At 44.9% G+C, this 25,319-nt stretch overlaps 1 protein-coding gene across 1 annotated transcript in view; it reads left to right on the top strand.

Annotated features, from left to right (window-relative positions):
- The first annotated feature begins 486 nt into the window (after positions 1-486).
- The window catches only part of LOC126259206 (valine--tRNA ligase), a 235,842-nt gene continuing 211,009 nt past the window's right edge, over positions 487-25,319 (top strand). The window contains exons 1-2 of the mRNA XM_049955797.1: positions 487-771; positions 899-1,072. Coding sequence (XP_049811754.1) covers positions 580-771; positions 899-1,072 — 366 coding nt within the window. The 5' untranslated portion in view covers positions 487-579. The remainder of the gene's footprint in view (positions 772-898; positions 1,073-25,319) is intronic.

The following is a 25,319-nucleotide window of genomic DNA, read 5'->3' as shown; positions in this document are numbered from 1 at the left end:
TACTGTTTCTCTGTTTGCCGAGGTGTCAACTGCCCGCAATTTTTCAATTAGAGGATTGTATGCTGTTGTCTTTTTGTCTCGGTCACTATGTTCTTTACTTTTCATCTTCCACAAACATGGGTGGTTTCTATATATTTCAATGAATTCATTTACAAACTCTCGAGAGCACTGACGGGTATCAGCCATTTTAATGCCCTGTGCGCACATATACAAACACTAGACTGAGCAAACAGCTGTTGCGCACCAGATTTGCGGCTATCTCCTGTCCACACGCTCCAACTTGTCTGCGCAGATGTGGTTTGAACCCACAGATTTGAGAGGTTTCCCTCAAACCACCAACTCCAACTTCCAGGTTTGCACACACATTAGGTTGGTGCAAATCTTCTATCCACACGCAACGATCTGTCTGCGCAGAGATTACCTTCGACCATAGATATAGATACTATGGAGATTACCGGCCTTAACATCTTTGGTTTTCATGCTGGGTTTGTAATGTTGACGAAATTTGAGTGAGAGTTGGACACGTGTGTTTGTGTATTGTGTCGTATTTATCTGCCAGGAGTGAAATAAATTGTAAATATGTCTCAGTCAGAAATTGTCACGAGTCCTTCAGTGAATGGATCTCTTCCTGAAGATGCTAAAGAAAATCAACCACCGAAGACAGCGAAACAGCTGGAAAAGGAAGCAAAGAAACTTGCTAAATTAGAAAAATTTAAACAGAAGAAAGATAAACAGAAGGACGTAACAAGCCAACCTAAAGAAAAGCCGGAAGTAAGTGAATATTTTTTCGTATAGCCATCGTTTTGTGTGCTTACCTGCTGTCTTGCGTTAGGTTTTAATTTCTGTGGTATGGTCAGTAGTTGTTTTGTTTTCTCAAGTTCGTCCTGATATTTGCTAGAAAAAAGAAAAGAAGAAGGAGATTAAAGAATCAGCAGTCTACACAGCAGCTACACGCGATGGTGAGAAGAAAGACACGCTATGTCCAATGCCTGATGCTTATAGTCCACGTTTTGTTGAAGCAGCGTGGTACAGTTGGTGGGAAAAGGAAGGCTTCTTCAAACCAGAATATGGGGTAAGGACTTACATTACGATAATCGGTATCCTCTGTTTGTGATATAGTTTCGGTGCCTTTTAGAAGCTAACGGTACTATTGCATGAAACCCAGGTGTCAGTAAATGATGTGGCTGTTCTTTAGATTTCAATTCTGTTGAAAGTAGAAGATTGATCTCGTTAGTAATTTAAGCTGACTAGACGGTTTCAGTAGAAAGTAAACTCTAAAAAGAACAGGCTATAAAGTGTGAAGGAAAATTCTCACACTCGGCCTTCGCAGCGAGTTTCCTCTCATGATTTCTTTCATCCTAGCAATACAAAAATGTCTCTCACAAAATTTCGCCCCGCGCATATTTTTGGCAGTAAATGGACGTCAAAGATTGGCCTGGCAACACTAGTCAAATATACGGTAACTACCTCTGAGAGCATGTGGGAGTAGTGCTGTGTAGTTGGTGCAGTGAATAGCGTTTTGCGTTAGTATTCAGAAGGTCGAGGATTTGATTCCGGGTCGAGTCGCGTATTTCTTTTTATTTGCAAACTGTAGTCTGCGTGGCACAATGTCTAGTGTCTTAATCGTCATACAGCGATTACAGTGGGTTTTGTACAAAACATTTGCACTTACTTGTTGTTACGAATACAGAAATGGAAGTACAATCGTTTCCGTTGGTCAGCTTTTAAACAAACCTTTTAAACGTCGTGGGTGTGAATTATTTTGCATCGCTGCATCTACTAGATTTCAAACCTCTTTTTCTGTGTTCCATCCCCAAATTCTCTCATCAATTAGTACCAACTATTAGTCTTGCCATGTTCAGGTCCATTGCATTTAGCTAGGACCCTAAGTCACCAGCAGGGCTAGCAATGGGCATTGCAAATAATTTCCAAACTCAGTTACCATGGAGCCACTAATTATGCCCTTGAACATTGAGTCTGATAAATGCGGACAATTTAGCAATTATATCCATGCAGTGCGTTATTATCATATTTGATGAAAATGAAACATCACATCCATTACTGTCAGGAAAACAGTGTAATTCAAAAAAGAACATTTCACAGAACTTAGCAATGTTGGGATGAATTGTGCAGAACAAAAGCTGTAAGAGAGTTGATGCGCATTAGGTGGAACAGCCCACTGTGACTAGTTGCTAGACATGGACTAGTTGCTAGCAGAGTAGCACTCTTGGCGGACTCCCAGGCTCATTTGTATGCATATCCTATTTCCTTCTTTTATTATTGTAAAACAGTGTGGCATTTATATGGCATACACAAACAGTGAATATGTGAATGCGCTTCTGGTGCTTGCTGCATCTGAGAACTGGGCTGGTTTTGCCACTTGTGAATATGCTGATGTGATTGAGATAAACATGTGATTTGTTGTCTTGAGCTTTGCTTTCAGGAGGCAAGTTCTCTCCTTCCATTATCACAGGTTCTTTCCTTCCAACATCATGTGACACAGGTCGTCCATGGACTAGATATACTTCACCTACTGAGGAACCCATTATGGAGGTCATGCGCCAGGAACCCTAGCAAAGTACACATAGCATAGCAAGGCAGCTACATGTCTTGCAGTGCATTTTCATTGACATGCTGCACGATCATGGGCTGCACGTGTATCATCTTTCTTTAACATTACACCTGTATCCTGCAGACAGCTGTCTGCAGATGCAATTATGCGAATGGCAACAACAATCACAGAAAGCCAACGACGACTTTATAAAGACTTTATGGTCGGATGAAGTAGCTTTCACATGAGGGTGTCTTCAATATGCACAAAGCCCACCATTGGTGTGATATTGACCTGCACATCACCCCCGAGTTCACTCTGGGCCGGAATATTGGGAGACAGGAATCTTGACCGCTACTTATTACTTGGATGTTGACTGCATGAACGTATCATACATTCCTTTCAAAATATTTGCCTGACACACTGCAAGATGTTCCACTTCATGTTTGGCAGAGGTTATGGTTCCAACACGATGGTGCACTTCCATACTTTGGAATTTATGTACAACAGTATTTAGACAGGACATTTCTAGGAAAATGGCTTGTATTGGGAGGTCCGGTTGTACAGGCTCCCTGTTCACCTCACCTAACTCCCCTGGATTTCTTCCTGTGGGAACACTTGAAGGAGCATGTGTATTGTATCCACTGAAACATGTGTAATAATTGATAGTGTGTGTTTATGTTGCTCTTGTATCTGTGGTTGCAGCTATGTTGTGAAGAGTCCAGAGCTGTACGATGCAGCTGGTCACATAATGTATGAATGTGCAGGAGGGTCAGTTTGAGCATTGACTATGAGGACAACGTATTATTCTGTAAATTTCATGTAGTCATTAGTATGGAAATTATTATTGTCATTGGCTGCTAATGTGTTACATCTGAGTGGACGTGCTGCATGTAGTATAACTGAATAGTAGATGCTGAGTTGTTTAACCGTGCAATCATCTTTAGCATCTCAAAATTGATATTTGTTTTGTAGCTATTCTGTCCTATGACAGGTCATTTGTTTCAATTGTCTGTTTCTGACTTGTCTGACTACTAGTTGTCATATTCACCCTTACAAAACATTTCACTGTGGTAATGTCGGATATGAGTGGTGTAAGAAAGGGTGTATACTAGAGTATTTTATAGCAGAATGAAATTGGCAAAAGAAATAAAAAAAAGTCTTGACCCAGAATTGAACCCTTAACCATCAGCATGCTAACCCAAAATGCTATCTATTGTACCAACTGTGCAGCACTATTCTGTGCTGAGAAAGGCAGTTACTCTACATGTGATTACAGTGTTGCCAGATTGCCAATCTTTAATGTCAATTTGCTGCTGGAAATATGCGCAGGACAAAATTTTGTAAAAGACATTTTTGTATTCCTGGTATGTGAGGAAATGCGCTACAGAGTTTGAGAGCGCGAATTTTTCTCCACCCTGTGTAATGATGACCCATGCATCACTACTGTTGCTTAGTTATCATAGATGCTGAATGTAGAACTGAGATATGTGTGAATCACGCATTATCCAGACGCATCAGTAACGTAGCATTACAGAAGCATCCGATTCCACCTGTCTACTTCGACCCATTATGTCGTCAACATGATGGAAACCACTACTTTCGGTGTCCCCAATATGGCGCCTATGATGTCACTACACACATGCGACAACAAATGCAAAAATACATATAAATAACACAAGAGCGACTCACTCGAAAAATAAAATTAAAGTAACAGGACAACATCAGGAAATTGGGGGGTTTAGGGTGTGGTCAAGCTATGTATACAACAGTAAAAAAACATCACAAGGTCCCAGAACGTAACAAATGATGTGCTTGGCCTATACAGATCAACCACAACTGTCGCTACCAATAAAGCACCACCCACCACTATGAAAATTGGAATCGGACATTTCCCTTGACCTATACAGCTCAACCACAACCCCACCAATTCCCTCTTACTGCACCCCTCAAAAACCCTGAAAAATTAATCAGCATGTCCCCCACACCCACAAACCAACCCAAGAACTACCCCTCCCACACTTCCTCTTCCCAATCTTCTCTTCTCTCCTCAACCACCACCCACAGCCCACCCAACTTATGCCTATATTTAACGTACTCAGAACAAACTTCCCTACAAAAACACCGTTAACTCACTCCAGTCTCATGCACACAAAAACTAATTGAGGACCTATAACAGAAATAATATATCAACTAAACAATCTCTCACGGTCAACCTAGATTTCTCAAACCAGGTACTGTGTGTAATGAAGTGCCAGACATTATCTGACACCGCCACATACACGTGTCATGGTCTAAGATGCCAGAACTCTTGACAGCCTCATATTCTTACTGCAAATGCTGCATCTCACAACCTGTGCGATAAGCCCAAGAAACTGAAGGAATTTAATCACCCACAACATGTCCTCCCCCATCTCAGCCTGCAGTGAAGCACTGTCTTATCCAACCTATCAACAACAAAAGCCACACAATGAATTAAACTTCTTATTGCACCACAAACACCAAACCAGTAACACCTAACAAAACTGCCAAACACATAATGAAAAAAAGAATTAATAACTCGCTGAAAACACTTTCAATCCATGATATGTCCCCAATTGATAACACTCCAAGCAACATTACACAGTCAACACCAAAGCTCAAATGACCCCAATACAACATGTTACACTCAGCACAAACACATACATCACCAGGTGCCATGATCAAACACAATAACATGACATCTACAAACACAACCTACTCAAAATTTTTGCACCAAAATGACATTACACGCCACAATACGCTTGTGTCAGCAGACGGTTAAAGCATGCCAGTGGAATCGGACGCTTCCATTGACCCAGTAACCTCATCACCAGCAAATTTTTCCCTGTACATGGCAGTTCTGCTTCAGTGTCAGGATTTAGATGTATGTGTTAGTAGGTCCATAATCTATAAAGATGTGGAGCCTCATAAAATTATCAATATGTTACAGTTACTAACAGAAGTCAGTGATCAGCATTGTAGTTGCAAAATCCTAAATATATACACAAAAATAGTGTAATGTGCATAATTGTGTGGCCATCAACAACATGACAACTAATGTACAAGTTGACTGTTAGATTTATAAAACAATTTATCATCTTGGAAGGTGGCATTGTTTTAAGAAATGTGGTGCAACATACACGCAGTATATCCAAACTGTTTAAATGGATATATTGATACCAGATGTTGGCTTTGTCCTGTAGTGCACTGATGATGTGGCATGTGAAGTTACACATGTGCACACAAAACAGTGACCATGTTCCTTTTGCATCTATATTAGTTTTTGCCATTTAGATTACAGTGACAGACTGATCTGTATTGTAACTCGAGGTCTAAGTTAAGTTGGGAGATGACTGCTTGTGAGTTGGTGAAGCCAACAAATAGGTATATGAAATCATGAATGTGATGACATATTGAGCTGTATTGATGCCTGAGGACTAGCGTGGGTTAAAAGATGACAGAGTTAGATGGAGTTGATTGCAAGTGGAATCCAATTCTTCACTTTATGTATTTCTTTGTCCATAGACCATTTTGTACAATAGTACCTCATGTTTCAGAAACAAACAGAAATAACATATACATACAAGACATTTACAAAATACGTAGGGTAAGATGAGGATAGGATGGGAAATCGGACGAGGCGTAATCAAAGGAACCATCCCAGCATTCATCTTTGCGACCAAGAGGAGCTCCTCATGGTACATCAGGCATGTAAGTTCCTCAAAGCTCCGACTTCACATGCCTACCTCAGTGTTGCTAATCTGCCTCTGGAACGCCTTTTCTCCAACTGTCCATGAGCCACAAAAGCATTTGGGATCCACTTGCAGTGTGTACTGGAGTCACTCAGTGTGGAGCAAGTATGACCCCAAATGTGGCGTTTTAACCATCTGTTGCTCTGCTTACTCCAGAGGCCGTGAGTAATTTTAGATTTGGTGCAGTACAGGAGAGACTGCACTCCTGCTTGTGTTTTTCAAGTGATATTTACTGACGTATATCAGCACAACTATGAAGCTGTCTTTACAGATGGGTCTATATAGGGAGCCCAATTTGGTTGCTCTGTTGTTTTCTCAGATTGTGTTCTCAAGGTCCGACTGCCTCGAGACCTTACTGTCTTTGATACAGAATTCTAAGTGATCTTGCGAGCACTGGAGCAGATGAGACATTCTTCCAGTGCTAAGTTTCTTGTCTGTTCTGATTCTCTGAGTGCCCTTCACTCTCTACAATGTTTGTACCCAATAGATACAGTAGTCCAAAATATTCAGGCTGCCCTCCTCCAAGTACAACTGGGGAAGGTGTGTTTCTGCTGGGTACCTGGGCACATGGGTATTAAGGAGGATGAAAGGACGGCTCTGCCAGCCAAGGAGGCATGTTGTGATCCTCTGCTATTTCAGTGTGCCATCCCCCTGTGTGATATAGCCATGTTGTTGAGCTCCAGAGTCTTGCATCAGTTGGAGGAGAGTGGTTGGAAGTGACACAACATGGCTGTGGCGTGCCTTCTTCCAGTCGTGTCGATGGGACAAGGTCCTCCTAAATATTATTTACGTAGGCCACAGCCCCATGACACGTGGCTTCATGCTCCAGCGAGAGGACTGTATGCCAAATTTTATTGGATTGTGTTTTATTTTCCGACCAGCAGGCACTGGTGGATTTGCCAATGGATTTGCCCTCTCTTTTAAGTAACATTCAAGTGAATGTGATTTGAGTTTGTTTTGTGGATTGTCCAACATTTTTCCCAAGATTTCAGGGAGATGGTTTTACTGTGTTAAAAGGTTGACTGGCTCAACCATGTTTTTTGTAAGTAGTCAGCCAGTGACATTCGTCTGTGCCTTTCTTTTCCATCCCTTGTCATCTTACGTGTGTTTTAATTTCATGTGTAGCTACTTTTAATCTATCACCATTGCTTTTTAACATGTGATATAGAGTAATTGTGTGGTTGATTCGAAGCACAGTTTTCTGCGGAGAAATTTCTTTTATGAAAATAAGTATATTACTTTGTTTCACAGGTGTAGCAGGAATTGTAAGGATGAGGGCATTGTGAGCTGATATCCCTAAGTCAGTATTAGTAATTTCTCTCTCTGCAGTGTCAGTATTAGAAAGTATGTTGTTGATGAGACTTTCGTTCTGTTTGTTGTTTGTGTGGAGCTATTTATCAGAGAAAACATGATGAAGCTGAAAATTAGCTTTCTAGATGCAGATTAATTCAAGAGATCTTATATTGAAGTCCCGACAGTAAATTATTGTGGGTTTTTTCAGTAAATACAGTGTCCAGTCGAGAGACTTAATTTATTGAGTATGTTCCCACTAGGTGGTCGATAAACTGCCATAATTTTTATGTTATCCAGTTATGCAGTTGAACAGCAACAGCTTCGAAATGTTTTTATTTTCCACATTAAATTTAAGGAAAATACAAACCCCTCCACTTCTAGCATCCTTCCTATAAAGCTGACTAGCCCACTTGTGGACTCACATTCGGGAGGACGACGGTTCAATCCTGCGTCCGGCCATTCCGATTTAGGTTTTCCGTGATTTCCCTAAATCACTTCAGGCAAATGCCGAGATGGTTCCTTTGAAAGGGCACGGCCGACTTCCTTCCCCATCCTCCCCTAATCCGCTGAGACCGATGACCTCACAGTTTGGTCTCCTCCCCCCAAATCAGCCAGCCAGCCAACTTGAAATCATTGATATTGACAGAACCCAATTCTGGATCCATGACCCAGTGCTCCATGATACACATACAGTCAATATTGGAATCCTTAACAGCAGCTTCAAGTTCAAAATATTTACTTGTCAGACTCTGGATATTATAACTCAAAATATAAAAACCATTAGAATAAAGACTGGTGACAGCGGTACTTACACTTTGGTACTCACACTTTTCTGTGTCACAGTGAATGCTGTTTTGAGGCAGCATTGAGCACAATGGGTTTTCTGCACCTTGAATGACTTCCTTTTGGCTGCATTGTAGTGCTCTCTGCAGCAGAAACAGGTGAGGCTCAATCAGCAGTTACCAGCAAAGAGTCTCCCACTGCTGCTGCTGCTGCTGCTGCTGTCTGTCTGTGCTCCAACTGCCAGAACAAGGTTCTCCACTGCTGAAAAAGGGTCCCCCACCACCGATGGAGTTGCCCCGACTACTGATGAGATGACCACTGCCCCCGTTGAGTTGGCCCCATCCGCTGTTGAGGTGTCCCCCTCTGCCACTGAGGTGTCCCCTGTCTCCAGTGAGGTGTCCCCCACGGCCAGTGAGGTCTCCTCCATTACCAACATATAGTGATCTGCTGTAGGAGTCCCAACCTCATCGCCGGCCGCGGTGGTCTCGCGGTTCTAGGCGTGCAGTCCAGAACCGTGCGACTGCTACGGTCGCAGGTTCGAATCCTGCCTCGGGCATGGATGTGTGTGATGTCCTTAGGTTAGTTAGGTTTAAGTAGTTCTAAGTTCTAGGGGACTAATGACCACAGCAGTTGAGTCCCATAGTGCTCAGAGCCATTTTCCCAACCTCATCTGCAAGTCCACACCTTGGGTACTATTGTTTTCCTCCAGGATAGCTCCCATTGCCATATATCTTAATATACTGATGGAAGTTATTTCTCTAACACACAAATGACATGTCAGTAACTGCTTCAACCTATTGTTTGAAACAAGGTGAATGTGTGTTGGTTGGTTGGTTGACTGGGGGAAGGGGACCAAACAGCAAGGTCATCGGTCCCATCAGTTTAGGGAAGGATGTTGACCTTTCAAAGGATCTGTCTCGGTATTTGCCTGAAGTGATTTAGGAAAATCACAGAAAACCTAAATCAGGATGGCTGGACGTGGGTTTGGACTGTCATCCTCCTGAAAGCGAGTCCAGTGTGCTAACCACTGCGCAACCTCGGTTAGTGATGAATGTTTGCTCACTAGAGTACGTTGTATGCTAATGTTGTGATCACCTAGGACACTGTTGCTCGTGATACAGGCCTACTTCACAAAATAATTGTCTACAGTACACGTTGTAGTGGTTGCCAGTGCTTGGTATATTTTATTTCGCGTCCTATACTGCATCAAGTGTTAGTTGTCATTAAGCTGCCATCTTTTTCAATGGTTGCAGACATTTTATGCCTATTGGACTTCAGTGGGTTTACAGTGTTTACTCAGATTCATTATTCTAATATCTGCATGTTCAGAGTGAAAGATATCAATGGCAGAAAATAGCACTCTCAAGGGGCAGATGATGACTCTGTTCCCTGTGTGTACAGTCATTAACACAGCCACAAAGAAATTTCTGCGTTTGACAACAGGCTGTGCGCCGGTAAACTTTTGCTCTTTTCTGCACACTCGGTCACAGCAGGTTAAGTAAAAATCTGTACATTAAAACTACTACTCCAGTGTAAGGAACAGCAAAACAGATAGCCAACTCTCAGATTCATGGAACAAGTCAAGACTGCATATACAAGGGAATAAAAAGAGAAAAATAATGAAGGTTGTTATTAATATTTATGATGAAATAGCACTGAGAGAATTTATCTTTTATGGCTCCAGCATTAAGCTACAGCAGTGATATAGTTAATTAGGTGAAAGTATGTTGTATGTGATTAGAATGTTTGGAGTTCTGTGTGTTATAAAACTTTATTTATTTGCGGTCTTCACTGTGCTGCTTTTGGGAAATGACATTGAACAGCTTCCTACCTGATTTAATATTGTTCCCCACTTATTGTAATGTACAGTCTGTCATTTTCAAGGTTTCAAGAGATGAAAAGTAAATGGTTCAAAAATTGTTAAAGTGCACTTACGTTGCACTTCAGCTATTCGGTTGCATGCAGTTGTTGGCATGATGAATGATAGGAAATGGACACAATAAGTCAAGAGTCGATCATCAGTACCCAGTCAGAATGCTTGTTTGTAAATTCCTGTGGTTCGTGAATAAAGGTAGCTGATATTTTCTTCTGTTAGATTAGAATATATCATCATCACCAGAATTTTTGACAGAATTTGAAGTAAGACAAAAGTAGGTTATTGCAATGATGAATGTAAATGTTGAGCTACGCTACACATCAATCTATTATGGCAATTGTATTTTTGTGTTGAGGTTCATTGACTTCACCACCTCACAACCAAATTATCACATTCCAACCTAACCCAGACCTCAAGTTTCTCTACAGACCAGTCTGTTGGCACATCTAGTTTTCTTCAGTTCACATTCGTTAGCTCCACTGACCCTCACCTGTGTTCTCATATTCCAGCCAAACCTAGACCTCAGACTATGCTACAGGTCAGCATATCAGCATATCTACTTTTTCTTCCTACTCTGCCCCCTGTGGGTCTGGCAGTTAGAATAGGCCCAAGGTATCCCTGCCTGTCGTAAGAGGCAACTAAAAGAAGTCTAACATTTTTCGGCCCTACGAGTTCAGGTCCCGTTCTATGGTTTGACTGCCACTTTCAAAATGCTACAGCAGTGTGGGCCATATGGGGAAGGACGCCTTATGTGGTGCACGAGTTATCCATAGTGCTCTTGTCATGGCTTTGCATCTCCTTCTGCGATTCAACTATTTGGGTGAGGACACTTTCCGGGGTATGTCATCTTCTTCCGTTGTCTCCCGTCCTCTTTCGCCCCCATGACAATATTTCTCTGCACCTAATATCCAGCACGGTAGCCAGTCCATTGTGGTGGGGCTGTTGTGTACCCATTTGGTGGTAGCCCCCTGACAACACAGGGATTGCACTGCTGATGCCTGAGGTGTAAAATCCCCATGTATGCCAAGGAATAGACTCCCGTCTTCACGGGGCATCAGGACTCCTGGCAGTGGCCATCATGCCAGTTGGCCTTTGCTGTGGCTGGGTGACGCCTGTGGGGAGAACCCTTGATTGGAGTGGGTGGCATCAGGTCAGATGACCCGCAGTGAAGCAGACTAAGTCATCTCTTGCTGGTGACCGTATGGCACCAGCAGTCTCTAAGAAGGGCAAGTTCGAATACAATGCAGACAGGCATGACCCTAAATCGTTTCCCTCCCTCGCTACACCATGGGAGGAACCTATAGAATGAGAGAGAGGCATATTCGCCTCGGTTTTTAGTCTGTAGCCAAACTGATGGGGACTTCTTTCTACCTACGAAGCCTCAAATTTTTGTTGTTGAACAACTTGAGGATAAGTTTGGAGAAGTGACAGCACTGTCCAAGATTCGAAACAGCACAGTCTTGATTCAGACAGCATCCCCAGTCCAATCCCAAGCGTTCCTCACCTGTGACAAGTTGGGTGATATTCCTGTTTCCGTCACTCCCCATAAAATCCTCAACATGGTCCAGGGGATCATTATTCATTGCAATCTCCTATTGAAGTCTGATGACGGGCTCCGCGCCAATTTATAATGGCGGGGTGTTCATTTCATCCAGCGCGTTTACAGGGGACCCATAGACAACAGGGTTGCTACCGGTGCCTTCATCTTGGCCTTTGTGGGTGATTCACTGCCTGGAAAGGTCAAGGTGGTGGTTACCACTGTGATGTTAAACCATACTTCCCTCCCCCTATGCGGTGCCTTAAGCGCTGGAAGTTCGGGCACATGTTCCCACTGCACTTCCAGCACCACATGTCGAGACTGTGGACATTCACTGCACCCAGATACTCCATGTCGCCTCCTCACACTTGTATCAGCTATGGAGAGAACCACTCCCCCTGCTCGCTAGATTGCCCAGTACTCCAAACAAAAGGAGCGGAAAATCATGGGGTAAAAGATTATGGATCAGTTGACTTACACAGAGGCTAAACATAAATTTGAAAGATTACACCCCTTTCGGTTGACATCGACATATGCTGCAGCTACGTCACCATCACCATCTTAAGTGCCAGTGGCCACCAGAATACATCTGCCCCTTAGTGGTAGGGGGCAAATCTTCCTCTGTTGCTCCCAAAGCACCTACTTCGGGAGCAAGCCCCCCCCCCCTCCTCCCAAACGCAGAGGACATCGGTCCCCTCCCCCCTGTTGGAGAAGCAACAGCCTCCTCCGGCTCCTCTCATGTGGAAGGGGTCCCTTGGGGCCCTGTCTCCCAATGTCTCCACTAATGCCAAGGCGGACACTCGTCAGTGGCTCAAGGAGCCAAAACCTGCTGGATGAAGAGCTTCAAGGTCTTCCTCCGTGCCTGAAGCTGCTCCAGAGAAATCTTCCCATCAAGTCCCTAAAGAGAAGGGAGAGAGCAAGCAAACTAAGAAAAAGTCTGCTAAGAAACAGGACCCTCTGGTGGCCCCAACACCACCACTTCCTATCAGTTTTGCAACTGAGGATGTGGTGGAGATCTTAGTGTCCCCTGAGAACCTGGATCTCACTGATGCCTCATCATCATAGAAATGGCTACAAATACACAATCAGTGGCAGCAGGTGACCCTGAGGCAAAACCTGCCTCCTTGTGCGCTTCATGCCTTCCCATCCTCATGACATCATCATCCTCCAGTGGAACTGCAGCAGTTTTTCCCATCACCTGACTGAGCTACAGCAACTCTTAAGCTTTATACCTGCTTTCTGCATTGCCCTTCAGGAATCCTGCCCTCCTCATCTATAGGGGATATTACAAGAACCGTAGTGACTATAATAGTGTATCAGGTGGAGTTTGTGTGTATGTCCTGAACTCAGTATGTAGTGAACCTGTCCCTTTCAAACCCTTCTTGAAGCTGTGGCTGTCAGGATAACAAAGATGCAGGAAATAACTGCCTGCATTGTTTATCTTCCTCCAGGTGGTGCTGTACCCCTAAACGCATTGGCTGCTTTCCTACTTTTGGGAGATTTTAATGCTCATAACCTCTTGTGGGGTGGCACCATGCCTATTGGCCGAGGTTGGAAGGTCGAAAATTTTCTGTCACAACTTGACCTCTGCCTCTTGAATACAGATGCCCAAACACATTTCAGTGTGGCACAAGGCACATATTCGGCCATTGATTTCTTGGTTTGCAGTCCTGGCCTCCTTCCATCTATTCACTGGAGAGCACATGATTACCTATGTGGTAGTGACCACTTCCCCATTTTTTCTGTCACTGCCCCAGCGTCAGGCCCATGGACGCCTGCCCAGATGGGCTTTAAACAAGGCAGACTGGGACGCTTCCACCTCTGCTGTCACCGTTGAATCTCCCCCACATGGTAACGTCAGTGTGGTGGTTGAGCAGGCAACTACAACAATTGTTTGTGCGGTGGAAAACGCGATCCATTGTTCTTTAGAGTGTGCTGGCGAAAGACAGTCCCTTGGTAGATGCTGGAAGTCACTGCAGCAATTAAGGAGTGTCGGCGAGCTCTACAGCGGCATAAGCCCTTCCCTGGGGCACCTCATAGCCTTTAAACGGCTCCTTGCCTGTGATTGGCAGCTTATGAAAAGATGGAAGCAGGAGTGTTGGGAGAGAGATGTCGCAACCGCTGGGTGCCGTAAGTCACCTTCCCAAGTTTAGGCAAAGATCAGACGTCTTTGTGGGTACCAGAACCCAGCAGGTGTCCCTGACGTTAACATCAATGGCATGCTCTCTTCCGAGGCAAACACAGTTGTTGAGCACTTGCTGAGCACTATGCTCGAGCCTCTGCATCAGAGAACTACCCTCCTCCCCAGCCTTTTGCACCCTCAAACAGCATATGTAAAAAGTCCTTTCGTTCATTACACGCCATAGGGAACCCTATAACGCCCCAATTACAGAGTGGGAGCTCCTCAGCTCCCTTGCAAAATGCCCCAACACAGCTTTTGGGCTGGATTGGATCCACAGTCAGATGATTATACATCTCTTGTCCGACTACAAGCGACACCTCATCATCTTCAACCAGATCTGGTGCGATGGCACCTTTCCATCGCAATGACGGGAGAGCACCATCATTTCGGTGCTAAAACCCATTAAAAATCCGCTTGATGCAGATAGCTATCGGCCCATGAGCCTCACCAAACTTCTCTGTAAGCTGCTGGAACGTATGGTGTGTCGGCAGTTGGGTGGCTTACTGGCTCTGTGCCACGGCGGTTTCCGTCTGAGTCGCTCTACCACTGATAATCTTATGTCCCTTGAGTCTACCATGCGATAGACACCATCACCTTGTTGCCATCTTTCTTTGATTTACGAAAAGCATATGACACCAACTGGCGACATCATATCCTTGCCACATTACATGAGTGGTGTCTCTGAGGTCCGCTCCGGACTTTTATCCAGAATTTCCTGTTGCTTCCTGCTTTCCGTGTTGAAGTTGGTGCCTCCCATAGCCCCCCCCCCCCCCCTATATCCAGGAGAATGGGGTCCCATGGGGCTCTGTCTTGAGTGTCTCTCTATTTTTATTTTTAGTGACCATTAGTGGTCTAGCAGCAGCTGTAGGGCCACCCTTCTCACCTTCTCTGTATGTAGATAAATTTTGCATTCCCTACTGCTCCACCAGTACTGGTGTTGCTGAGCGGCGCCTACAGGGAGCGATCCACAAGGTCCAGTCATGGGCTCTTCCCCATGGCTTCCAGTTTTCAGCCACAAAGTCATGTGTTGTGCACTTCTGTTGGCATCATACCATTCATCTGGAATAACTTTACCTTGATGATGATTCACTCACTTTAGTGGAGACATGTTGATTCTTAGAATGGGTTTTTGAAGCCTGATTGACTTGGCTTCCTCACCTTCGTCAGCGTAAGCGGAAGTGATGGCAGCAACTCAATGCCCTCTGCTGCCTGAGCAACACCAATTGGGGTGCAGATCACTCTACGCTGCTGCAGCTCTACAGAGCCCACAGTATTTAATCCCGCCTTGACTGTGGGAGTCAGCTTTATGGTTCGGCAGTGCCCTCAGAGTTGCATTTACTCGACCCAGTGCACCATTGTGACTTTCAACTAGCAACGGGAGCTTTTAGGACAAGTCCGGTAACCAGCATCCTGGCGGAGGCTGGAGTCCCTCCATTGCAGGTCAGGAATGCGCAACTGCTCGCCAGTTGTGTTGTACACATTCATAGTTGTCCTGCGCATCTGACTTACTGTCTTCGTTTTCAACCCACGGTGGTTCATCTCCCACATATTCGGCCCAGGTCAGGGCTTACAATTGCAATTGGCGTCCAATCCCTTCTATCTGAACTGGAGTTCTTGCCTTTACCACCTATACTCGAGGTCCATTCGTGTACACCTCCATGGTGTACACCTAGGCCGCAGCTTCGCCTGGACCTTTCACATGGCCCAAAGGACTCGGTTTTCACCCTGCAGCTCTCCACTGTTACTTCCTCTCGATTCTTGACATGTACCGAGGCCGTGAAGTAATTTACACTGATGGCTCGATGGCTGATGGTCCCGTCGGCTTCGCGTATGTCCATGGAGGACATATTGAGCAGCATTCCTTACCCCATTGCTGCAGTGTTTTCAGTGCAGAGCTGGTGGCTATATCTCATGCTCCTGAGCACGTCCGTTCATGCCCTGGGGAGTTGTTTCTTCTGTGTACTGTCTCCTTGAGCAGCCTGCAAGCCCCCCGTGCGGGTTCGGGGGTAAGAATAGGCCCGCGGTATTCCTGCCTGTCGTAAGAGGCGACTAAAAGGAGGAGTCTCAAACGTTTCGACCTTCTGTGATGGTCCCCTGTTGGGTTTGACCTCCATCTTTCCAAATCCTTCCGCAGAGTGAGCCAATGGGCGCCTTACATGGTGCATTTTGTCCATCGTGCATTAAGACCTCTAGCCAGATTTCTCGTCGTCGCATTGCCGTCCCGCTCGTTCTCCATCTCTTGGGTGAGGATGTGTTCCTGGGTTCAATTTTCACTATGCACTGTGTAGTGTTGAGCTTTGCGGAGACGACGACTGTGGACTACATGTCACCTAACATCCAGCACGGTAGCCAGTCCGCTGTGGTGGGGCCGCCATGTACCCTGTTGGTTGTAGCCCCCCTGACAATATAGGGATCGCTCTACTGATGCCCGCGCCGTTAACTCCCCATGTATGCCAAGGAGTAGATGCCTATCCTCCTGGGGTATCGGGACTCCCGGCAATGGCCATCCTGCCAGGTGGCCCTTGCTCAGGCTGGGTGGCGCCCATGGGGAGGGCCCTTGGTCGGAGTAGGTGGCATCGGGGCGGATGACCCGCAATGAAGTGTGGTACATCATCTCTCACTGGCGGCCAACTGCCAGCAATCTCTAAGCGTTCTCGGGCTCAATTTAATGCTCAGAAGTACGATCCGAAAACGTTTCCCTCTCTGGCCACACCGTGGGAGGAGCGTAAGTCCCAGAATGGCAGTGACAGTTATTCGCCCCGGTTCCTAGTGTGTACGAGATCTGATGGGGAGTCTTTTCTCTCCACAAAGCCTCATTTCTTCGTAGAGCATTTAGAGGACAAGTTTGGGGAGGTGGAGGGCTTGTCCAAAATGCGCTCTGGGTCAGTCCTGATACAAATGGCATCCTCTGCCCAGTCACACAGGTTACTTGCTTGTGACAAGTTGGGGGATGTTAACATTACCATCACGCCACATAAGAGTTTAAATATGGCCCAGGGTATTATTTTCCATAGGGACCTTCTTCTGCAGTCTGATGACGAGCTGCGCGCCAACTTTGAGCGTAGAGGTGTTAATTTCGTCCGGCGGGTTCATCGGGGTCCAAGGGACAATCAAGTTGCTACCGGTGCCTTCATCTTGGCCTTTGAGGGTGATACATTACCGGAGAAGGTCAAGGTGATGGTCTACCGTTGTGACGTCAAGCCCTATATCCCTCCCCCGATGCGGTGCTTTAAGTGCTGGAAGTTCGGCCATATGTCTTCCCACTGTACTTCCAGCCCCACATGTCGAGATTGCGGACGCCCATCTCATCCCGATACTCCATGTGCCCCGCCTCCCATCTGTGTTAACTGTGGAGGGCCTCATTCACCTTGCTCGCCAGACTGCAGAATCTTCCAGAAAGAACGCAAAATCATGGAATATAAGACCCTGAACCGACTGACCTATACTGAGGCCAAAAGGAAATATGACCGATTACATCCTGTGAGACTGACATCTTCCTACGCTGCTGCTACAACACCTGTGCTAGCCCCATCAGTTTCGCGAATGCCGGCCGGATTGATGAGTAGTACAACTCTTCCTGCCCCCTTGCCAGTGGGGAGCTCTACCTACCGGGTTGCTCCTGCGCCACCTACCTCAGGAGCAACACCATCCCACCCATCAGGGACGTCCGTCTCCGCTTCTAAGCCGAAGAAGTGTCCAACTTCTTTGGCTTCTCACACTCACAAGGGGTCCCTCCCTTCCCAGGTTTCCACCAGCGGGAAGGCTGACGACCGACGGTGGCGTAAGTGCCCACAATCAGCTGGTCGTAGGGCTTCGCGATCCTCCTCAGTCCCGGAGACTGAATCGGCGAAGCCCTCCCAGCCAGTGAAACCCAAGGAGCAGCGTGAAAAATCTAAGAAGAAGAGCTCTAAGGCCAAGGAACTTGCGGTGGCACCCACCCTACCGCAACCCTCCCACTCTGCATCTGAGGACGAGGTGGAGATTCTGGCGTCCGCTGAGGACCTCGAACTCGCCGGTCCCTCAGACACCATGGATAGCACTAGCACAGGTGCTCAATCGGAGGCAGCAGGTGACCCAGTGGTGTAATCTGCCTTCCCAGTCCCGTCACGCCTTTCTCAGACATGGACAATACCATCCTCCAGAGGAACTGCAGTGGTTTCTTCCACCATCTAGCTGAGCTCCGACAACTTATCAGCCTTCACCCTTTCTTCTGCATTACTCTTCAGGAAACTTGGTTTCCCACAATGCGAACCCCCGCCCGCTGTGGCTATCGGGGTTATTATAAGAATTGGGCAGCTTATGAAAGGGTGTCTGGTGCCGTCTGCATCTATGTCCTTAACTCTCTTCACAGCGAGTCTGTCCCTCTACATACAGCTTTAGACGCTGTCGTTGTTCGGGTGTGGACGCCACAGGCTGTTACTGTCTGCAGTCTTTACCTTACACCGCGTGGTGACGTCGCGCAACATGTCGTGGCTGTGCTTATAGCCCAATTGCCACCACCTTTCTTGTTACTGGGCAACTTGAATGCCCATAACCCTCTGTGGGGTGGGTCAGTGGCAACAGGTCGAGGCGCCACCGTCGAGCATTTATTGGGCCAGCTCAATCTTCCGATTTTAAATGATGGTGCCTTCACACACTTCAGTGTGGCGATACTCTGCCATTGACCTTTTGATCTGCAGCCCTAGTCTCTTACCGTCTGTCCAATGGAGTGTGCATGACAACCTGTGTGGTAGTGACCACTTTCCGACCCCCCTGCGGGTTCAGGGGTAAGAATAGGCCCGCGGTATTCCTGCCTGTCGTAAGAGGCAACTAAAAGGAGTCTCAACTGTTTCGGCCTTTAATGTGATGGTCCCCGGAGGGGTTTGACCACTCTATTTCCAAATTTTTTCGTTAGTGCGTACCATTTGGGGAAGGCCACCTTACGTGGTGCATCTTAAATCCATCTTGCCCTAAAATCTGGCACACCTGATATTTTCATGGAATTGGACTTACATCGAGCTTCCAGCCACGTCCGCTGCAGTGTGTTCCGGATAGCATCCCTTCCCTCCATTGTGCACTTCCATCTTTGCCCTCGTGATGTACACTCTTTGACATAAAACTTGACCGGCGGCCGGCCGCTTCAGAGGCTAAGTCCGCGCCGATCGCGACATGGGACAAAAAAACTGGCCAACTCGCTAATTCTCTAAGTCCGGTTATCTGCACAATCTGGCAACACTGTAGACTGCGGCACTTCCTGGAGGAAAACTTGTCCCATGATAGAGAAACTCTAGGCGGATTACGCCTGTGGTCTAGCGGTAGCGTGCGTTGTTTCTGTTCATAATGTCAGTGGATCGAGAGCAGCTGGCATAAAATATTTTTATAGCCTCTTCTGTCTGAATGCTGAAGACGTGAATGTAATGGTAGCGCAGATTCAATCTATTTCGCTTTGTGACACACCGATATCAAAATTTTATCCAGTAACGATTTTGCGGCAGATTTCCTGCAGACTGTCCTCCTCTGGACGCCGTATGCGGCAAAGCTCCGGGATCCATTTGCTGGCTACTGGCAGCGGCCGTGGCGACAGCAGCGGCGCTGCACTCCCCCGTTCTTTATCCAAAGCGCCTGCTACCGCTCATCGCTTTTGATGATTTAAAACGCTTTATTATTAAATGTTGCTCCACAGAAAATTTCTACAATTTCCATTCACGCTCAAAAGCAACGGAGACAGACGCCCTGATTAGTAGGCGGGTATTATATTACATTAATCGGCAAGAGCTGAGTATGGCCCGAAATTAATTTTATAGACTGGGACGAAATTAAACCACCTCACTACATTCGATGAATTTATAAATGCTTCATACCTCGTTTCTTTTCCTTTCAAACTCAATTATTTGTGCAACTTTTGGTCAATGTTTGGATGTTTTCGTCAAGCCAGAGTGAGCGTCTGTGGTGTAAAGTGTATTACAGTTCTTGTTTCATTCCTTATGGTAAGTCTATGCGATAAACTGTGTGAATACCTTGCAATGCATGCTCTGTAGCAGTGCAGGAACACTGCACATTTGTAGTTCCATGTATGGGTTCATGAAGTATTTATTGTTGATCGGAAGTGATAGTTAAGGTCATCATATTTAAACCAGAAAAATTTGTCGTTTTGAAGGTTTCAGACAACGGAAAGGAATTGCTAACGCCGGTGTTAGAAAACGTCTACAGTTAAATGCTATTGCAAAAATTTAGAAGAAGGGAACTATATTAATGAACATGTGCACTTCATAAACAACCTTCTGACATGTTAGACCTATATGACGAACAAAGCTCAAATTTATATCGTTGACAGTCGGTTTGAATCTTTTCAGGGTCTATTTTACAGTGAAGCACCTTGGAATTTGCAAAGCAGAAATCCATGATATTAACTTAATTTACTAAGTCGAAATTGGACGAAGATTGATGTTTAAAGGCATTCTTCAGATTTCGCATAAGAAATGTTTACTAGCAGTTTGCAACTCCATTAATTAAAATGGAAAATAAAAGGTTGTAGTCAGCGGCTTCTACCGTGATTCGAACTGCTATGTCTTATAGTACAAGCACTGCAACGCACAAGGGAACCTCTGAGCTAACGACACACTGGCGGCCAGAGGCGGAATATAGTCACTGCGATGTTGCCTGAGCCTCAAAACGCAACCTTAAACACACGAACAGAGGAGGTGGAGATTACTGTTTTAACGTCCCGTCGACAACGATGTCATTAGAGACGGAGCACAAGCTCGGATTAGGGAAGGATGGGGAAGGAAATCGGCCGTGCCCTTCCTAAGGAATCATCCCGGCATTTGCCTGAAGCGATTTAGGGAAATCATTGAAAACCTAAATCAGGATGGCCGGGCGCGGGATTGCACCGTCGTCCTCCCGAATGCACACACAAACAGGTGTTACTTATGTGAAGAACGCCGTTCTTGGAGTCCAGAAATTAAATATACTTTCTAATTGTGTCATCTTGCAGTGGATTATATCGTACGAGTCTTCGATGTGGAAAACGAATGTCAAGTGAATTTAGCGAGGTAACGCCGACCTACACCCGGAAGTAAATGCACTATCAGAGTGTTGACAAATACTTGCTACGACGCTGCCATTTCTAGGCTCTCTGACGAGGCAGCTCTTCAGCGAAATGCTTGCCGTGATTCTCCGATACGGTTCTTCAGAGTGGAGACGCGCGCGCACGTTTGGTTTTTATGCGGCGTTCTCCCCTGATGGTTTCTGACGTCGCCTTGTGGGCTATGTATACATATGAGACATTCAATTATCATTAATCCAGAATGATACAAGTTTCAGCTTCCGGCGTGGAAGAAGGCTGTTGACGCCGACATTATATCATTTCAACGTAGGGAAAGCAAAACGGATCATTCAATGTTTCTCATTCAACATAAAGCATGTGAGATAATTTTCCGTAACGTTCATAATCATCTAAAAATACAAACGAAGTAAAAATACACCGGAAGCTTATTCGAATTGAATATAACGCTTTGCACCTCGATGTCGAATTTGTCCACTTGCAATCTTTTGCAGCATACACATAGAATGTCATGATTACCACGAGAATGAAGAAATATGTTGGTAAGGATGGAAGCAAGAAGAGACGCAGTCAACAAATATTCTATTCCTCATGGCATTCATTTCATTTGACACGTAAGAAGAGGTAAAGCGGGAATTTACTTTCGTTAACACGAAAGATATGCCGCACATATTGATAACGAGGAAGTCTGCGTCTTCATACGTTTCCTCCTTGAAATCTGTATGCTCTATTATATACTAAGAAGCCCGATCATTGTTTCAGTAATGTTACCCTCTTGTTTGACCCCGTAACGATGAACAGATTCCAAATGCATGTCTCCCTTCCTGGGTTGTTTTTTGTGTTTTATTGCTTGGAATTCCTGAAGCAGACCACTGTGCCTTCCCCCCTCGTGGGTTAGGTCTCAAAACTAAACCGCTTTGTATCCAATGGCATAATTTATCCAGACAGCATCAGCATAAGACTATCAAACAACGCCTTCCATTTACAGTTGCAGCACTCTAACCAGCACTGACCAAAGTGTAATCCACGGTCATGGTCCTAAATTACCAGCTGTCTGCTACTGTGGCAAAGTCCGTACTACACTTTCGATTCCGCAGCACCATTTTATCTGGTAACACTGTGTAGTTGCACAGTTGTGCTACCAGGTCTGTCCTCACACTGTCAACTTTATGTATCTCACTTCTCCTGTAGCGTAGATCACGAGGAGCCGAAGTAAATGAGTGTATTCTGCATGACGTAACATTCAGTATTCCCTTCTTTCATAGCCACTCTTCATGTGCATCGATACCAAATAGGAATGCGAAAACTCTTGCGAGTGAGAGAATGACAATAACAATCGTAACAAGAACAAGCAAATAATGAATGATGTTTATTCCAACGCAGAACGAGAATGGCTTTAAATATAAAAATCTGTATCTATATCTATATACATATCTATTGATCTTTGAGTTGGCACAATGCAAATATATTCTTAGCATTTAGTTACTGAATTAGTTCTGGATGTTTGCAGAGAAAAGGAAAAGTCGGTACTTCTCGCTAGTGTAATATAATGTGAACCAGCAACTACCCTTTCCTTAGAACACGACTCAAGCAGGTCCTCAAGTAGGTAGCAAGGCACTGCTGCATTCTGTTCCCTGACATTGCTCTGATGACGGTTAATGCAGATAGTTCCGATTATGAAATACAAAACGTATTGCAGGTTAGTTCCTAGGATAGTAACATTAAATTTGCGTTGTAGACGGCACATGAACGTGACGACTATCCATATTACTCATCAATATAAAAAGACAATATTTTGGGAATTTAGCAGGATTACTCAAAATGAATTCTGAAATTGGGTGACTGACTGCACAGGTGCTAAACGTCGTCAAGAGTATACGATGTCCTAATCGCATTAGGAATATGAAGATCGTCTTCGACAGCTCGCAACTTTCACATTGCTATCTCCACCCTACTCCAGACAGCCGTCGGTGGAGTTGCACTACGTTGCCGATGTTATGGAAGGCCTTCAGACCGACAACAAACCACATATTGAAAAATACAAGCGAATTCTCTTGCAGCGTAAGCTTATTGTAACTAATCTAAAAATTATTGGGGAGGAACATTGTCCTATTCAAAAAAAGTAAAACGTTACACACTGTTGACGTCAAACGGACATTATCTATGTCCTGTCTTGTGTCCTACTCATCTATAATATCAAGTGTACTATGAAAATGATTATATATAATGGATGATAGGGTAATGCATTGATACCAGATGGTGGGGGCCGGCCGGTGTGGCCGTGCGGTTCTAGGCGCTTCAGTCTGGAACCGCGTGACCGCTACGGTCGCAGGTTCGAATCCTGCCTCGGGCATGGATGTGAGTGATGTCCTTAGTTTAGTTAGGTTTAAGTAGTTCTAAGTTCTAGGGGACTGATGACCTTAGAAGTTAGGTCCCATAGTGCTCAGAGCCATTTGAACCATTTGAACTATTTAACACAAAATGACATTAAAAATTAAAGTTATTCGCGAGCAGCTAGTTGAGAATATGTATGAACATTAAATGACACGACGAACCGTCTTGTTCTGCATATGGATTCAAACCCAGCTCAGCAGACTAAGCAAAGATTTCGTGACTGACGGAAACTAACAGTCATTCCTGATTAGGCATACAGAGAGTGATATACCTCGATTTTAGACAGTATCAGTTAGCAAATATCAACTTTAAATTGCATAACGCAAACATTTTTAACAGACGCGAATTCCTACCCAGCATCTATTGTCCCTGTTAACGAACTACGAGAGATGTTAAATATTGCTTCTTCACAAGTAACTTACTTGAAATGCCGTGAGGTAAAGCTGTGTGTTGGACACGGATTCGAACCCGGAACCTAATCGGATTGCTATCGAAGCACAGTCAAATGTGACATATCGGAATTTCGCGGCAGTAGCTAGATGTTTTAACTGAAATGACGAGACGAAACATTATTTTTTTCCTTCCCAGGACTCCAACCCGGCATCTATCGCTGTTATATTCTAGAGAAAACGAACGTTAAATATGGGTTTGTTGCACCAGCAGTGACATGTGAGCATGTTTGAACTGAAATAATATGACGAAGAGTTCAGCGCTCACTGGGAATAGAGCCCCACACATATCGTTGTTGACTACACACAAAGAGACGTCAGCTACGGAATTTTTCTCCACCAGCTGCTCAGAATAGCATCTTGAACTTACAGTCATCTCGCAAATAGTTCTGTGTCTCACTGGGAGTTAAAAACGTCAGATATCGTTAGTGTTGACAACGAATGAAAATACATTAAAAATCAAAATTATTATCCACCAGCAGATAGGTGTTCTCATGATAGAGCTTGATAATACATAATTAAATCTTTAGTGCCGGGCCAGGATTCGATCCCATTCACGCGTAATATGTGAAGGTGTTGAGGAATCTGCAGTTTTGAACAAACAACAAATTGTAGCCGAGCTGTATTGCCACGAAGGGATCAAATTCCGCGTTAAGGGCGGTCTGAGTTGCATTCCCAGTTTAGAACCAATTTTATCGACATACAGAAGCTCAAATAAAAGATGGAATAAGTGTCCTGTGACCATACATAGCGTTTGTGTCGTCACTTGAAATAAATAACTAGTATAAGAAAGGTTACTGGTGATAGAGTTTCTACATGTCGCCACTCCAGACTTTATTGTGGTTCAACCTACCGTCTACTTGGTAAAGAAGGAATATCATCTTTAATGTGAATTTTCAGACCACGCAGCGATTGTATCTCCTTCACTTGGTGTAGCCAGGAGAGAATGGAATCTGTCTCTCCCTATCTAAAATCATTGACGGAAGTGGGAATCGAACCCAGACCATAGGTATAACAACCTACCATCCGTCCAACAGACCACGAAATCCTCTTCTCTGCGAGTCATTTTTCTATCGTAACGCAGTTGCGCCACACTGGATGAGAATTATGACACACAGGCTCCCTGTAGTACTTTTCAGCATGTTCAGTAAATTCATTTACTTAGTTGACCGAATCACCATGAACTAGCTGCCTCGGCTACCCAGTGCATACATTCGACTATTTTGTAATCACAGAAATAAAATCACGTAACTGCCACCTACACACAACTGCCAACAGTGTAGGATGCAGAAGTTTAAATAGGAAGTGTTCCTTCCACTTGAGCTATTCTATTGCGCTATCTGTTACTAGAAAACGTCGTTCAGTCCAAAAGAAAAGCTGTAACTGTTTGTCTCTCAGAAGTCAAGACCTGGCCATATGCATAATCTCACAGTGCTGTG

Source organism: Schistocerca nitens, chromosome 5 (genome assembly GCF_023898315.1).
Source record: "Schistocerca nitens isolate TAMUIC-IGC-003100 chromosome 5, iqSchNite1.1, whole genome shotgun sequence".
Classification (NCBI taxonomy): domain Eukaryota; kingdom Metazoa; phylum Arthropoda; class Insecta; order Orthoptera; family Acrididae; genus Schistocerca; species Schistocerca nitens.
This window is presented reverse-complemented; position numbering and strand designations above follow the sequence as displayed.